The following is a 17,919-nucleotide window of genomic DNA, read 5'->3' on the forward strand; positions in this document are numbered from 1 at the left end:
GTCTGTGGTCTGGGGGCAATTCCACGGCGTCTCCTCTGCTGTGTCCTGGTTGCTATTCTTAGTCGGCCGCTTCTAGAAGGGACTGGTTCCCTCCCAGCCTTTTACAGCCTCAAAACCCACACAGGAGACACGTCACAGTTCCCATGTCCACATGCCTGCCTGCTCCCCCTGCCCCTGGCTCTCACGGTGCTTTCCCAGCCTGAGACTAAACCGAGAGGTGCCTGAGGAGTTGTTTTTTTTCGTTGAGACATCAGGTGCGGTTATTGAATTCCGTCGCAGACCTAGGCTAGATCCCCTGAGCCACCCACCGACCACAAGACAGGAGAATGGGGCTGGCGGGCGTCGGGCGTAGTCCCTGAGACACGCTGAGACCGGACGTGGCCTGTTTTGATAGTGAAAGGCTTCAAAGGACATGAAAAGATCTCTAAATGTCGAGGGGATGTGGGAAAGCTAATAAGCACGATGGTAAAACACTCGGTAAGGGTGCTGTGTAAGTGGGTAGTGATCAGAAGTAGTGTATTCATCCGGGGGGCTCCAGAGGCTGCGCCCACGCCTGGGGCTCTGGTTAATATCATGGCTATGAAGCACCCAATGGCAAAGCCAGAAAACCTCTCTCTTTTTTTTTTTTTTTTTGAGTCACTGTACTTAGTGGTGACCACCGACCTTATTTGGGGCTTGCTTTCTTTGTTCCTTTCCTCTTTGCATTGTTTTCTAAAATGTCTATGGGTGGGCATTCTAGGTTCCCACAGGGCTGAGTCATCCAGCTCTCTGCTCTCAGGTTTAAAACAAATATAATTAGAAAACCTAGAGCTAGGCAACACGTAGGCTGTGAACAAAAATCCTCAAAGTCAGGGGAAGCGGAGTGAGTCACCTACACGTCTGTGTGCAGAAACGCTCATATTTAGCTGTTGACGGGTCGCTGAGAGGAGCAATGCTTCCAGACAGTTGGGAGGGGGCCCTGCTAGCTCAGGCTCTCAGTTCCTCCTGGAGGAATTGTTCTTTCTGGTTTGATCGCTTGGTTCTGATTGTACTGGGAGGACTGTGGACCGTGAGCTGATGTGTCCACTCCTAACTGGAGGTGTGAGGTTCCCGGGTGTCAGCCAGGCGCTTCCCGTCACCGAGTTGAGCTATTCGAGGAGGGCGGCCCTGGGGCAGAGCCTCTAGCTTCATTTCCTTCAGAATCGTTTTGAAACGCGTGGCTCCCTGCATTGGACCATGCTTCTTCCCCCAGCAAAGAGCAGGACGTGATGTCAAGTTTACGGAATCTGAGCAGCATGAGCAGAGACCACCTTTTTGCTTCTTGGTTTTTAATCTCCAAGATGAATTTTTTTCCACCCAGACCTAGGGTTGGGCAGGCTACTTTATTTTCCACAAGGATCAGATCATCGTGGAGAGACATAAGGATCACTTGTTATCAACGTGCTATGCTTAGTGGCTCAGTCATGTCCGACTCTTTGTGACCCCATGGACTGTGGCCCTCCAGACTCCTCTGTCCATGGGGTTCTCCAGGCAAGAATACTGGAGTGGACTGCCATGCTCTCCACGGAATCCTCCCAGGGATTGGACCCAGGTCTCCCACATTGCAGGCGGGTTCTTTACCATCTGAGCCACCAGGAAAGCCCTGTTATCAATAGAAGTGATGTAAAAAGTAACACTGCTAGCTGTTTGAGTGCAAACCAGCTCTCCAGTGTTAAGCACGAGCAACGCCTGTTTATTGTTCCAAAAACTGGTTTCTCATTCTACCACTCACTTCTGGGGAACTGCGTGTGTGTAAATCTCTAAAATTTCTTATTGTTTTGCCACTTTGTCTGAAAATTACTTTCTAGGTGACAGGGTTATTTGTAAACTGAATCTTTGAGCCATCTTTGCTCTTGCTTGTATTTACCCATTGATGGGATGTATACGGGCTTCCCTGGTGGCGCTAGTGGTAAGCAACCTGCCTGCCAACGCAGAAGCCCTAAGAGACATGGGCTCGATCCCTGGGTGGGGAAGATCCCCTGGAGAAGGGAATGGCAACCCACTCCAGTATTCTTGCCCAGAGAATCCCATGGACAGAGGAGCCTGGCAGGCTACGGTCCATCAGGTAGCACAGAGTCGGACATAACTGAAGCAGCTTACCACGCCTGCTTAGCACACATGCATGGGATGTATATAGCGTAGTTACATACGTATATTTTAAAGCAGTGGATACTCTGGCATGGAATCAAAAAGCGATACCAAGATAGGAGGAGCAGCAGCTAAACGACATCTTTAAGAATTTGCATCCCTGAGTGTATACTTGGTTTGGGAAGGGGTAGAAGAATCTAGTTTAAGCCTGATGGGGATACTTAGTTTGTTAACTAACCAGATCTGTCCATTGCTAATCTTAGGCGTTGTCAGAGACCAGTATTAACGGAAGGCATTTTTCTTTTCTTCACCAGCAACATCCGTTTTTCACCCTACACGAATCCAAAGCGACAGACGTGGCATCTTTTGTAAAATCAATTCTTGGAGACTAAAAACAATGGACTCCATCGGTTGACCCTCCTGTGGATTGGTGGGTTTACAGGCTGATGTCCACTGAAGCGCCAATAGAAACTCATCTTTGAGATAATTTAACCCTGCCTCTCAGAAGGTTTTTTTCTTCCCCATTTTCTCTTTTTTCCCCTCCAAAGGGGGCCTTGGAATCTATAGTTATAGAATGAACTGTCTAGATGGATGAAATATGATAAAGGCTTAGGACTTAAAAAGGTGATTAAATATTTAATGATGTGTCATGTGAGTCCGTAAGCTTTTCAGACTTCTGTTCTTTACGAAATGGATACGTTGGTAAAAAGGTAAAAAAAGGTGCTACAGAAGTGATGGAATTGTAAGTAGATCTGTAGTCTGTCCCACTTATTATTTTAATATTTATGTTTAAGCGGTTGACAAGATTCCATTTGATGCGAGGAGGGAGAGACGAAAGACAAGATTGGGTTGGCAGTATTTATCGGCTTTTTTATTTTTTAAGTTCGATCGTGTCTGTGGTCCAGAAGAAATTATTTCATGTGCATCTTTGGGATTCTGATAAAAGTATCCACCAGGAGCTCACGTGGCGCGTCTGTTCCAGCTGCTGTAGCTGCTGCCGTGTTCCTCAGTTTCTGCTCCACCCGGGGTCATAACCGCGTATTCCGGTGAAGCGGCAGCGTTGCCTGATCACACACTATTTCCGAACTTTGGAAGACAAAAAATCACTCTCGTCACAGCTCAGAGAGTCGCAGATCTGGCTGTTCTGTTGGCCTTTGTGGTGTAGGAGTAATGGAATGTGCTTTGCGATGTGGTTTTCCATCACCTATCTATCCTTCTGTGCGCATGCGTGCGTGTGTGTGTGTGTTTGTGTGTGTGAGACGTCACAAGTTCTGCAAATGGCTATTATAAATAACATCCGTCTTTGGTAAGGAGGAGGTTTCCCAGTCCAGAGGGGAAGTTTGTCTCCCCACCCAGAGAACCAGCGCCTGCCTCTGCTGTGGCCTCCCCAGGGACTGCCTTTGCCCTTAATGTCATCTTGCTTCTTTTGGTTTGGTCACGGAAGAAGCCTTCTTGTAAAGGGAAGGGCTGCAGTAGAAGAAAAATAAAGGCAGGGAGCAGTTTTTTGATGAGGTGGGAAGATCATGGGGTCACTGGCTGAATTCTTGGGGACTGATGGCTGAGCCCAGGGCGTGCCCTCCTTTGGCGGTGGCTCGCTCCGCAGCGGGAGGCTGGCTCCGTGGTGGATTCCCAGCAGCTGATGGAGCAGCAGAAGCTCTTTCTCGTGGCCAGAGACCCCCGTGGGTTCTCTGCTCTGGGGTCTGGGTTCTTGGAAGGTCAAGGAGTGAAGTGGTCCACAGGAAAGATACAACCCGTGACAACCGGCGAGTGTTGCTTTGGGATGTTGTGTTAATACAAAGCTACTCCTGCTGCACAAGGACAGAGGGATTTTACTTTAAAAAGAGATTTTAAAAAGTTTCCAAAGAGAACACGGTCTGCTCCTTTCTTTGCCTCAAGTTCACAAATAGGGAGAGAGCGTCGCTCCCTTGAGCGCTCCGAGTATAGTCCTGTCTTTCTCTCTTGGCTTTTGAAGTGCAGTCCTGTCTTTTTTTTTTTCTCTGCATTTGCTCCTTGTTCTCGGCATCCAGCTCACGCCCAGAGAGAGGAAGGCACATCCGTCCACTTGTTCATCTTCGTTTAAGACACACCTGTTTGATAAACGTCCAACTCATCTGCTTTGATGCTACTCCCGTCTCATCTATTTCCAGCCAGAAAAAAAGGGAATTATCCCAGTGGTCATGGCCATACACTTTCCTACTGTTCTTTCTAAATCTGGAAGTTTCTCTCTTTGAGATGCAGAGGGAAGAAAATCACAAGAATAATGCATTCATCTTCTTAAAAAGAAAATAGAAAGAAAAAAAAAATCAGGCCATTTCATGACAGCTTTTGGTGAAATTTTTAAGCAAAACGTCTCTCTGGTCTGAGTCAGGTGACTCTTGCCTCTTGTCCAGAGTGATTTTTACTTTTAAATATTCTTAACTAACCGTGTTCCTCATGTGTTTACCTCTGCTGTCAGTGAGTCCAGGGCCTGAGCTTGCAAAACAAGCACACTTGGGTGGAGAAGGAGTAGGTGGTGGTTCTCAACCCGGATGCACAGTGGAATCCCTGGGAGCATGTTAACACTCAATACTGAGGGCCCAGAGATTCTCACTGAGTTGGTCAGGGTAGGACCTGGCAGTTGGTATTTTTCACAAGTCACTTGTGTGTTCTAACCTGCAACAGGGTTGAGAACACTGGTCTACTCCCCACTAAAGAGAGATGGAATACTGATTTGAAATTTGGGATACCTTTTCCCTGTAGAAACAATGTATTCCATGGTGATGGGGTATCTTATGTCCTAACGTAGAATGGCCTGATAGCCTTACAAGTCAAAATTTTATTTTTTTTAGAACTGTTATAAGTTCTAAACAACTAATTCTGAAATAAAGAGATGCATAATCTATATTTAAGTTGATATGTTAGGAATCTCATGTACATACAGATATATGTTTGTGTGTGTATGTGTGTGTGTGCGAAGAAAGAAGATATTCCTATCCAGGGATGATATGCAAAATAGTGGATTGGCCACAAAGTTCATGCCCGTTTTCCCATGTGCTTAGACGTGCTCAGCAGTTCTGACTCTTTATGACCCCATGAACTGCAGCCCACCAGACTCCTCTGTCCATGGGATTCTCCAGGCAAGAATGCTGGAGTGGGCTGCATGCCCTTCTCCAGAGGATCTTCCCAACTCAGGGATCAAACCCAGGTCTCCCACATTGCAGACAGATTCTTTAGCATCTGAGCCACCAGGGAAGCCCGAGAATACTGGGATGGGTAGCCTATCCCTTCTCCAGCAGATCTTCCCAACCCAGGGATCGAACCCGTGCCTCCTGCATTGCAGGCCTATTCTTTACCAGCTGAGCTACCAGGGAAGCCCAGTTTTTCTGTAAGATGTTATGTTATGGAAAAATCCAAATAAGCTTCGTGGCCAGCACACTATTTAATGTGCTACCAGCATGGACTATCTGGATATCAGCCCTGCCTATAATTATCAGTGTATTAGAAAGTCCATATATCTCTATAAAAGAGATCCTGTTCTTTTTCCCCCAAAATCTATTTGATTTGGTGTGATATAATTACCCATATTATATAGACTTATACAAATATCCATCTCTCTCTATATTGTTGACTTCAGAGGTATGCCAAAAATAATGGGAATGACTTTTAGGACAATGGCCACTTATGTGTATGTATCTTTACTGCCCTTCAGAGGAGTCATCTTCAGGGTTATTTTCTAGAATATTTTGGTCACTTCTCTTTCAGAAAAGGCTTCAGTATCCATTTCCTCTCCCATATGTGTAATATGTGGAATGCTAATTACTCCTTACTGGTTTGTTTCTTTTAATAAAAATCCTTACCAGGTAAATTTCCCTCTTTGTTTTACCTACTTGGTTTCTCAGACTTAGCATCAAGTAGTGTTTGGCAAATTCTAGAAGGCAAATTTGCCCCCAGAACTGGAGTTTTACCATTAAAACTTAAAAAAATATATTTTATTGATGTTTTTGGTTAAAAACATCTACTACCAAGGAGCCTGACATTTCATAACCAGTGAAACTTTTAAATGTCTTTTAAAAAACACCATGGGCTCTGAAGATAATCTCAAATGTAGATTTCTCAAAAAAGTGTGTGTTGTGCTTAAAGCAAAGTCAACCTTCCTGGAATAAATATAGAGCCTCCCCAAGGGCGACTAAAGGAGAAAGAACTCACACAGGTGTGTGTATATGAAGACAAAATATCAGTGAGATTGTCCCCAGGTTCCCACCTGGCAAGAGCTGTCAGCCTCTGCGGAGGAACCATCCATTATCCATCCGTTATTCTAGTGCCTATGTTTGGTCACACTGATGTAATCAAAACAAATTGGTTAAATCTGCTTCTATCTTGCTTGCACAGTCTGAGATGGAAATGAGTGTGTGTGTGTGTGTGTGTAGCTCACAATCATTGGTCTTTGACTGTTCTTGTGCATTCTGCAAGCCTAACCTCCAATGTTCATATGCCAGACAGTCCCAGACATCTGTTCAGGGCGCCAATCGATTATCTTAGTAATGCTTCCCATGGTGTTCTAGGCAAAAAGAAATACTTTATAGTTCCACTTATTAAGTCGTCGTTGTTCAGTCACTAAGTCGTGTCCAGCTTTTTGCAGCCCCACGGACTGCAGCACCCCGGGCTCCCCTGTCTTCCACTGTGTCCTGCAGTTTGCTCAACCTCATGTCCATTGAGTCGGCAATGCTATCTAACCATCTCATCCTCTGCCGCCCCCTTCTCCTTTTGCCTTCGATCTTTCCTAGCATCAGGGTCTTTTCCAAAGAGGCGGCTCTTTGCATCAGGTGGCCAAAAGTATTAGGGCTTTAGGTTCAGCATCAGTCCTTCCAATGAATATTCAGGTTTGCTTTCCTTTAGGGTTGACTGGTTTGATCTCCTTAGGTACTTCTTGTGTCTTAATACAGGAAAAACAAGAAAAACCCAGAACTTCCTTAGTAACCCCCAGGGTTTGTGGCTTTGGTCAGGCCATCATGGTCTTTTCTGTTTTTTTTTTTATTCCGTTTGCTTGCTCTTCTTCTGCTGGTTACAGATGACCTGTGACCTGTGCTGACTTTGACACTTCTGTGGAAAAACTGATGCAACCATTTCATTCATCAAAAGTAAGAATCAGCAGTTTTGCATTGGTCTTGGTTACAGGGACTCTATTGTTCTCAAATCTTGAAACAGCGAGGGGTAGCTAAGAGAACTTGTCGCAGAGCTCCCACTGGAAAGCTAAGACCTGGTAATACAACTTCCCGTTTGGCCTTCAGAGAAGAGCATCTGGGTTGGAGAGGGCTTGCTCTGACATCGTATTCTACTGTGACTGGAAGTCAGCAACTAGCGCCATGGGGTCACTGTCGTGTCTGTGTTGGAGCCTGCGAGCTCTGTCCACAGAGTGAGTGAGGCCACTGCCTCAGGGGCTCGTCTCTGGGCTTTGGAGTTGAAGGTTGAACGGTGATGAGAAATTATGTCTGGGCCTGGAAGAAAAGACGCGTGCCAGGACAGGAACCCCACGGAAGAGCAGGCTGACGCAGACAGGTATATCCCTTCGTTTATTTTCAACGTTACTATGGGGAAATCCATCAAAAAGCCAAACCTTTATTATTATCTTTTTTTCCTTAAAAATACTGAACTATAAGAGAATTCAGAAGTACCATTGATTTGGATGTCGGAAAATCTCCTCGTTTCCCTACTGTTACTGATTCTATGGAGACCATTTTAAACAGATGGCACCCTGAAAAAAGTACGTGATTAGAGGGGTGATAAAGCCTTGTGAGATGTATCTGTCAGCTGCTTTCTGGGTAAAGAAAAATGAACACAAAACTGAGCCTCCTCATGTTTAGTTCTGGGGACAAATATTTTTTAATAGTTGTGGACACCAAAGTTTTTCTGGGGAACATGCTTTTTCCACAATGCAGAAAACTGTGAATGTTTATAGAAATACACTCCAGGTCTTCACCAGAAGAACTAGAATTTATAATTTATAAAAAAGAAATGCTCAAACCTAGTTTGAATTTTTAGAAATGGTGTGGGAAAAGTGGTGGTTTTCTTTTCTTTTTTTTCTGATCTCAAGTTGCCTGTTGTGTGTTCCATTCTTGGAGGTGAGTGTGAGCTGAGGACACTGAAGTGCTTCCAGACTATATTCATTGGTGTTTCTCGGGGGTCTCTGTCATAAGGGGGAGGGATGAGAATGTGGAAAATGTCAACCTTGCCTTTCTGAAACCCCTGTCAAACGCTAATCAGAATATTTGGCTACCAGTCTTGTTCTCTTTAACTGAAAATCTCTGGGGCTGTTAGAGGCTTGGAAATGGGATGAAATGCCCACTGAGGACCCTCAACAGCCCAAGAATCTTGGAAATATATCCAACAATATCTTATGTGTCCTTGCTGACTGCTGTCTTGAGGGTGCCCATGGAGCTTAGAGGTGGAAGGGCAGGAAGAGAGGGTCGTGTATTTTCATTTTTAAACGTGAATGATTCAAAAGAAAATGCAGAAATTGATCTACGATGGCCATGCATGTAGATCCTTAAACTGGTTATTACTTTAAAGTGGTCAAGAGGAACCTGATCCCAGTGATGAGGCGGTGGTATGACTGGGCTCTTGATGAGCAGTGGGATTTCAGAATCTACATCTGCAGAGGCGATGGTTGTCGTTTCTGTTCACTGACACGTGGGGAAAAGTAGAGCTCTGTGGATAGTGTTGGCACCGAGAAGGGTATGATCTGAGACGCAGGCTGGCAGCTACCATGGCTGGGCTTTGCAAAGGTTGCAGGTGGAACCCAGGAGCGGGCTCCCCGGGGCAGCCCTGGAAGCTGAAAACAGAGCATCTGTCACGAAGAGGCGCTTAGACATCACGTGGATGGAATCACGGGCCTTCTGCACACTGATCCTGCGCTGAATTCTGACCATTACCAAACCAAATTTGACAGCTGGAGTTTCACAACAGCCACTCTAGAACACTATTTGTGTCGAAAATTACATTTGGCAACAATTTGTCACGCGCTCAGCCAACCTCTGTGTGAAAGCCACCCGCAGAGGTTCAGTTAAGAAAATTCAGCTTACCTGTCCGCTTATCCCTGTGTCTGTCTTATTCCCTCGTCTCAAATTTATTTTCTGAGTGGAGTGACTTTCCTCTATGAACTGAAATGATGAAGTGATGTTTTAATAAAATAGGTATTTTTAGAGGAAAAAAATGTTCTCCTTCTGTAATTAGCTTCCACCGTTGGGACATACTCCCCACTCTACAGGCCATCACGGGGGGTGGTCATTGAAAGCTGGAAGAGGGGTAAGGGCTGGCCTTCAAATGGTTTATTTAAGCACGTGGGTGTTTTTCTTATATTTTGTGCAAATATTGATGATGTGCTCAGTATATACCTACTCAGTGGAGCTTGGCTTGATAAGAATTCTAGTTTGACAGGTGGGGTTCCCCAGCTTCCTTTGTGCTTCGATTTGAAAATGCTGCTTCTGTTGAATAATCTGGGGCTTCCCTGGTGGCTCAGAGGGTAAAGAATCCACCTGCCAATGAAGGAGACCCAAGTTCGATCCCTGGGTCAGGAAGATCCCCTGGAGGAGGGCATGGCAACCCACTCCAATATTCTTGCCTGGAGGATCCCACAGAGGAGCCTGGCAGGCTATAGTCCTTGGGGTCGTAGAGTCAGACACGACCGCAGCGACTGAGCAGAGCACAGAGTGGTTGGTTGACTGTGTTCCTGCGCTGCACCCCAGCTTTGTCTCTAAGCCATGTTTATTGTGAAGACAGCGGGTTGGCAGGTGTAAACATGCCCAGTCTTTATAGTCCTTTGATGCTAGAAGGAGCGATTCTATTTGCTGGGCAGGAGGCCCTGCCATCTCTCCCCGGAACCTGAACTATCCTGAAAGGAGATTGGAGAGGGTGTCACCCCATCCTTTGAAACCCATCTCTGACGCTCTGTCTCCTCGGAATGGGAAATAGAAGAGTGAGTCTCACTCATGGATTCCCTCATCTGCCGGCTCTCTTTCCTGCCATGAAGAGCCCCCTGCTAGCTTTCCTGGTGGAATCCATCTCTTCTCTATGGACTGCCACGTCTTTTCTTTATGGCTGAGGCAGGCTGGCTGTAGAGATTGGAATTCGTTAGCTGTTGATGAAGTGAAGAGCTCTGAAGGCTGTGCTGGACTGTTTCCATGTCTTTGAGGTGCGCAAGTCTCTGTTTTGACCTTGGGAACTTTTTGCTCATGAGCTGCGGGAGGAAAGAAGAGCTTGAGGGGCCTGTCCTCAACTCTGTTTTCTTCTATGGAAACGTGAGCCAAGCTTCCTTAAGGGGAAACCTTTCTCCCACTGTGTAAGGAAAGGGGAATTTTGAATATCAATTGAGAACTTTCAGCCAAAGCTCTGGTACTGTGTTTAAGAATACCTGTTTTGTAGGGAGGTGTGCCTTGGATAGTCTTTCCTCTATTAGCTTTTTGGTTTTATTCTAGCTTTCCTGTTACCCAGGTTGTGTGTGTTGCTGTTTTCTTTTGAACCACTGCTTGTTGTGGGGGCTTCCCTGGTGGCCCAGACTGGAAAGAATCTGCCTGCAATGTAGGAGGCCCAGGTTCAATCCCTGGGTCTGGAAGATCCCCTGGAGAAGGGAACGACAATCCACTCCAGTATTCTTGCTTGCAGAATTCCATGGACAGAGGAGCCTGGCGGACTCCAGTCCATGCGGTCACAAAGACTTGTTGTATTTGGGAGTGTGCTCACAAAATTTTCAAACCAAGGAAGTAACTAGTGTGCAGGATTTGAGGTGAGCACAAAAAGTATTAGCATTGATGTAAGTTAACTTTTAGTAGAGTAACCAGAAATGCATTGAATTGAGCAATAATGTGGCTTGAAAGAAGTCACGGTTGTTTTTAACATTGGGGGAAGCCACCTGTCCTAGACCCTTATTCTTGAGAAATTCATTTTTTGATGCAAATTACCATTGAGGCGGGGTGTGGGGGGCATATTTCAGAGCCTGGGTGACTGACCTCTCAGAGTCAACTAACAGGGAATTATTGCCGAAAGTGGGGTAATTTTGCCTTATCCAGGTCATTCAATGGTGGCATTTCCAGTCAGGGTATCTTGTGAAAAGCGTGGCTTTATAATTCTCCCCACTCTCTGGTCTAAGAGCACAGTAAAGGAAGAATGAGTTCCTTATGTGCCACGAAATAGTTCTTTGAATCTGTGTTCTTGACCAAGGAAATGGTAAGATGTCGAACCTTGTGATGGTTATGTGGTTCCTATGGCGACCGCTCTGGCCCGCCTCCCACCACCTCAAGGGAAATGAGAATTTTCAAAGGAAAATGGAATCGGGAACTCAGGTCCCACTTGGACTCGTCGGGTGAGGAGGTGACTCTTGGACTTCCTGTCTCAGGACATTCTCCGGTTTCCTGCTGCTACTGCGAATGGACTGCAGATACTCTTGTCTGGGTGTTTCTGCTCGTGTGTGTAAGACCTCACACTGGGGATGCTCTGTTCCACGTCATGCTCCTGTAGGAGTGGACTCAAACAGCACGATAAAGGTGGGAGAAGACAGTGACAATGTCAGGAGACACTTGGCCACCTCTTTCTGTCAAAGTGCTTGCTCTGATGCTCATGGCTAGGACAAGGAACTAAGTCTTCAGGAGCCAGGGGTCCTCAAAAGAAAGGGTGTGTTGGCCTCATCAGAAAATGTACAACCAATAAAACACATTTTAAGAAGGGCCGTGAGTCCGTCTATTAATTGAGTTGTTTGTGGAAATGCTTTGTTCCAGGGATGCTCCTTTTATGTGTAAACCCCTGCAGTTGAAAGCTTTGCTGTATTCTCTTGTTTGCCTCCCATTGAAACTACCCAACTTCCAAAACATAATGGACTAAAACAGAATGGAACAGCAGCATTACAGCCTTGAAGACGCATTAGAAAGTCATTTCATCTGTAAGGAAATTCAGAGTTAATATTGTTATAGGCAACATTCCTAGGTTAGTGAAGGCCAGTATTTCATGATTCAAATCAGACAGCTTGTGGTGGGGAGGAATCTAAAATGGCTTAAATGCAAAGATGAAGATCAAGACTTCCTGGCTTCTGGGTGCTCCTGATTATGAACCATCAGGTCATCTAGTTGTTTGCATTCTTCCCAGTCCAGTATGGAATATATGTTGTTGTTGTTCAGTCACTCAGTTGTGTCCGACTCTTTGCAACCCCTTGGACGCCAGGCCTCTCTGTCCATCACCAACTCCCAGAGTTTACCCAAACTCATGTCCATCGAGTCGGTGATGCCATCCAACCATCTCATCCTCTGTCATCCCCTTCTCCTCCTGCCCTCAATCTTTCCCAGCATCAGGGTCTTTTCCAATGAGTCAGCTCTTCCTACCAAGTGACCAAAGTTTGGAGGGTCAGCTTCAGCATCAACCCTTCAAATGAATATTCAGGATTGATTTCCTTTAGGATTGACTGGTTTGATCCCCCTGTGGTCCAAGGGACCCTCAGGAGTCTTCTCCAGCACTGCAGATTGAAAGCATCAATTCTAATACCATGAAATTTGTTTTCCAGCATCATGCGGTGCCACAACGTGGGTGTTATGGGGAAAAATGTTATTACAGGTAAATATGGTCGGGTCTGCAGAGCTCTCTGATTTCTCCTGAGAACCGAGTGGACCTAATTGACTTGTATCCACATGACTCTAGTTTAGAGAATTGCTGGCTCTTGATGTTACCGATTTGGTGGGTCCCGATTGTACTTGGAGGCACACGTTCATCTCTCTCTGGATTATTGCTTAAACAAGTTGGTGTTGCTGAGTCAGGAGTTGCCTCTTTTAAAAGTCCCTAGTGTTTTAGACTCTTGCTCCTTGGAAGAAAAGCTATGACAAACCTAAACAGCATATTAAAAAGCAGAGACCTCACTTTGCTGGCAAAGGTCCATATAGTCAAAGCTATGGTCTTTCCAGTAATCATGTACAGATTTGAGAGTTGGGCCAAAAGAAGGCTGAGTACTGAAGAATTGATGCTTTTGAACTGTGGTGCTGGAGAAGACTCTTGAGAGTCCCTTGGACCATAAGGAGATCAAACCAGTCTGTCCTAAAGGAAATCAACCCTGAATATTCATTGGAAGGACTGATGCTGAAGTTGAAGCTCCAATACTTTGGCCACCTGATGTGAAGAGCTGACTCATTAGAAAAGACTGGGAAAGACTGAAGGCAAAAAGAGAAGGGGGTGGCAGAAGATGAGGTGGTTGAATGGTACCATGGACACAATGGACATGAGCTTGAGCCAACTCCAGGGAGACAGGGGAGGACAGGGAGGCCTGGTGTGCTGCAGTCCATGGGGTGGCAAAGAGTCCAACATGACTCAGCGACTGAACAACAAGTATTTCATCTCAGATATACATCATTTCTACAGTTGGTTGGAATACAAAGTGGAGGGCTTACCTTCTGCAGACATAATTCAAGTGACTTCGCAGTGACGACAGACTCTTTAGGCGGGTTTTGAAGTCCTTTTCCTCCTGGATGGTGTTGGGATTGCTGCAATCCATCACGTCTTAGGTGCTGCCTTCCTTGGCTTTAGGAATTGTAAGTTCCTCTAAGGGGTGCAGGTACGTGGAAGAGAAAGCCACCGACAGACAGGCTTCTCGGCATCGCAGGTGAGGGGCATTCACCAACTTTGTCACAGCTGTTCCTTTCCCCACAGGAATCTAGAGCCATTCCTTACAATCATACTTTAAATGACCATTGGAGAGTTAAAATATCTTTCTTTCTATGGGCATAGTGCATTTTTCTTTGCATACCATCCAAATGACTCGTTGTTTATTTGAGATTTTGTAGGAAACTAAGTTTAATGTGGAAAATGGAGAAAGGCAGTGTGGTTGAGAGCAGAAGGTATTTGTGGTGATTTCTTGGTGTTTTGGTCATCTCTGTGCCAGAGCAAACCTCAGAACTTCGGAGTTTTAAAAACAACGCTCTCTGACTCCTTCTCCCAGTCCTGTGGGTTGATGGGCTCAGCAGGGTGGTCCTTGCTAGCATCTCCCACGCAGCTGGAGTCAGGGAGCTGGGGTGAGAGTCATGAGGGCCTCTTCCTTCACACACAGCTGGGCTGGGGTGGACCGGGGGCTAAGGAGGCCTTTCTCTCCTCCTGTGGCCTCTCCAGACAGGCGCAGGGTCCTCACAGACTGGCTGTCTTGGAGGACTCGGAATTCCCCCATGGCTGCTGGATTTCCCCAGAAGTGTTGATCCAAAAGGGTCCAGGTAGAAACTTGGAGGAAACAATATCATGCAATTTCCAATGTGATTACTGGGACGTATTCCATGGTGTTTCACGGTGGAGGCGTCTTAGAAGACTAGTTGTCATGCTTGGGCTGTCCCATACAGTTAGAATAGACTTGGATGGTGTTCTGTCTCCTAAGTTGGTGTCCAGAGGTGGTGGACAAAGTGTGTTTCAATTAATGATGAAATTAGTTTCCTTTCATTTATCATCTATTGTTCTGTCAAGGAAAGCTCTTTAGGTCCAAGGAATGTTTTCCTGTAGGAAGTGAGTTAACCATTTCTGCCTAAGCTGTAGGTGGAATTTCAGTGGCACAGGAGGGAATTAAATATTGACACTGATGACTCACAAAACTCCAATTAGTACTTCCCCACCACCCTAGATGGTTACGGTTCATAAATGTTTGCTGAGGAGGTGTTTTCTCCTCCAATGGAAACAGTTTGGTTTTTTCTTATTTAAAAAAAGAAGACGTTATGTGAAAACTCAGAGACTTAAATGCAGGAAAATAAATATTATCCACTCATCTGAGTTAGTTGTTCATGTACTGTTTAAAACATATTGTTCCATACTACCTACACACACATGCATGCATACAAAACCCAAGTGGGGTTGCTACCTGGCTTGCTTTCTAGATGATACCACGGGCATCTTATGTCAATGAATGTAGGTGTCAGCAGCATTTTTAACAGCTGTATAATATTCCAACACACATATTTAACTGCTTCTATTGGTGGAGTTTATTATTTTCTTTCGAGTGCTTTGGCAGTTATCCTTATTCCTACATCCTTATGCATGAAGCCTATTGTCTTGGAAAGTTTTAAAGAACTGAAGGAACTCAAACACTGTCCCATGTGCTGAACACCAGCAAAGGGTTCACTTGTTTCAACACAGCTCTCTCCTCCCATTATTCTGCTGCTTGCCTCTCTCCAGGTCCAGTTTTCAACTAGGAGATCAGATTTGTCCAGCAACAAACCCAAATGAGGAATGTGTACTCCTGGGTCCTGCCTACACAATGGTGTCCTGGTGGTCATTCAGGAAATAAGTTGGGAGTGTTTAAGATTTTCCCAACCAGGGTTCAAACCCAGGTCTCCTTCATTGCAGGAGGATTCTTTACCATCTGAGCCAACAGGAAAGCCCAACATGTATGTATATATATATACATACATACACACACACACACACATATTTAAGCAAACATCCGCACTCAGAGTGCTGATGTTGGTTAAATGCAGGTCCCCCTGTATTGCAGGATTATTGAAAGGTAAAAGGGGAAGAATGCCCTGATTCATGAACACCTTTACACCAGTTAGAGCCGAGCAGAGTTTTATCGATTTCAAATGGAATGCTGCTTCAGGGATGCAAAGCATCATGTCGGCTTCATAGTGAAGGAGGTGGTGACATCACAAGAGGCTCACAGAATGACCTAAAAGAAATCTGCTTCCAAACTCTGTGACTTCCTGTATCATCTGGGCCTTCGTGCACCTCGCCTTGGGTTTCTTTGCACCAACTGTGCAGACAGAAGCTTCCCAGGAAAGTGGCCTCTCTCCCCCCCACAGGAGATGGCCTCAGCGCTTCGTGTGTCTTGCCTCAGTCAGCTGAGCTCAGGGCGGCTCGTTTTCCTCCTTTCAAGAGCGAGCCTGTGGCCTGGGAGGCAAAGAGTTGTCCGTAGACGAGAACGTGCTAAACCGCTTGACCTTTTCAGCAGCTGCAGAACTGTTTACTGAGGACATGCCATCTCCCTTGGCATCTCCAATTTGGCAGCCACAGAAGGCAGGCCGGTGATATTGCGTGCTTTCGAAAACTTCTGAACAATTCACAACTTTTGCCATAAAGTGGCTAAATTGGTCTTGCTAGTCAGATAGTGATCTTTGGAAAGACTCTCTTCTCCTTAACTCCTTCACTGGAATCAACAAAAACACTGATTTTTGCCAGAGCCTCTGACTCCCTAAACTATAAACAAGAATAGACGAGATCAGTTTCAAGCCGCAGACCCAGGGCAAGTGGCAAAGTCTGTTTGCAATAGCAGAGAACGTGAATTCTGTTCATGCATGTAAGCAATTTCTCGAAAATTAAGCAGCCTGTGAGTTTTAATTTAGCTTATCTGAAGATGACATGCATGTGCCAAAATATCAGTGATCCATCACATACTTTTGCAGGGTGCTCTGAGCTGAAACACAACTCGGTCACGTTCATAAAGTGGGTGAAGAATTACTCTGAAACGCTGGAAGAAGTTGTCACGCAGCAGAAGATAGAGCTCGAGTCGACGTGGGAACTCGAATTGCTCCAGGCTAGAGCCTCGTCGGCTCTTCAAAATCCTGGCTCCGCCGCTCACTAGCCGTGCGACCTTGGACATGTGTCCTCAACTCCCTGTCCTCCAGTTTATTCCATCTTAAAATGGAAATAGTAACAGGACCCACTTTAGAGCCTACTTGTGAGAATTCAGTGCAACGCAACCTGCAAAGCACTTTGTCCAGCGTCTGCCACGTTAGCACTCGGAGTTTTTCTTAATGTCATCCTCTGATCGAACCCTTTTCCAGAAAAGACCATTGAGCAAAAACGCAGGTATTTCAGGCCATCCAGCCCGTGCATCACAAGAATACTTGGCTTTGTTGGCTGAACGTGCAGGAGGATACGCAGCAGCCAGATCTCATTTTGTCACAAACAAGTTTGTAGCTTTCAGTTTGTGTATCAGATTAAAAGCTTTGCTCAACTCACATCAGTGAGAAAACTGACGATAGCTCAGTTGGACAAGAAACCGCCTGCAATGCAGGAGACCCTGGTTCGATTCCTGGGTCAGGAAAATCCACAGGAGAAGGGATAGGCTACCTACTCCAGGATTCTTCAGTTCTCCTCATGGCTCAGTTGGTAAAGAATCCACCTGCAATGTGGGAGAACTGGGTTCGATCCCTGGGTTGGGAAGATCCCCTGGAGAAGAGAAAAGCTACCCACTCCAGTATTCTGACCTGGAGAGATTTCCATGGACTGCACAGTCCATGGGGTCGCAGAGTCAGACACAACTGAGCGACTTTGACTTTCACTAATTCTGCAAACTGTGGTGCTGGAGAAGACTCTTGAGAGTTCCTCAGGCTGCAAAGAGATCAACCCAGTCCATCCCAAAGGAAATCAACCCTGAATATTCATTGGAAGGACTGATGCTGAAGATAAAGCTCCAATGCTTGGGCCACTTGATGCGAAGAGCCGACTCATTAAAAAGGACCCTGATGCTGGGAAAGATTGAAGGCATTCTTTAAGAGCCTTGCCAAAGACAAATGCTACCATCATTCAGAAATGTAATCATATTTTGTGGCTGGAAAAATATCCCTTTTGTTCCTTTAAACTGCAACAGTGAGTGCTTTTTTCTAGCATCAGATTGAAGGATCTGGGGGCAGGGGTGGGGCTTAGCCTCCCCAGATACACAGTCCTGCCCTGATGAACATGGAAACAATCTTCTGTGTCATATCGAGTCTGACATGTAGTGAATGAATGTCTCCTGTGGTCAGAGTAGGTTATGGAAAATGTAAAGTTAATACCTTTTGCATGTGAATAGAGAGCTCATTCAGAGTGAAATGATAACCAAACATTTACTAG

The 17,919-nt window shown here is 45.6% G+C and overlaps 1 protein-coding gene across 6 annotated transcripts in view; it reads left to right on the plus strand.

The window, feature by feature from the left end:
* Window positions 1-17,919, plus strand: part of MAP2K6 (mitogen-activated protein kinase kinase 6) — a 150,971-nt gene that overhangs the window by 106,900 nt on the left and 26,152 nt on the right. For 5 of the 6 annotated variants that reach the window (XM_005899317.2, XM_070388994.1, XM_070388992.1 and 2 more), the window contains exon 12: window positions 2,421-2,761. The exons of the other annotated variant lie outside the window; for it this stretch is intronic. In XM_005899317.2, the coding sequence (XP_005899379.2) occupies window positions 2,421-2,498 (78 nt within the window). In that variant the 3' untranslated portion in view covers window positions 2,499-2,761. Of the gene's footprint in view, window positions 1-2,420; window positions 2,762-17,919 lie in introns of those variants that run through there. 6 annotated transcript variants of the gene reach the window in all.

This window comes from Bos mutus, chromosome 19 (genome assembly GCF_027580195.1).
Source record: "Bos mutus isolate GX-2022 chromosome 19, NWIPB_WYAK_1.1, whole genome shotgun sequence".
Taxonomy (NCBI): domain Eukaryota; kingdom Metazoa; phylum Chordata; class Mammalia; order Artiodactyla; family Bovidae; genus Bos; species Bos mutus.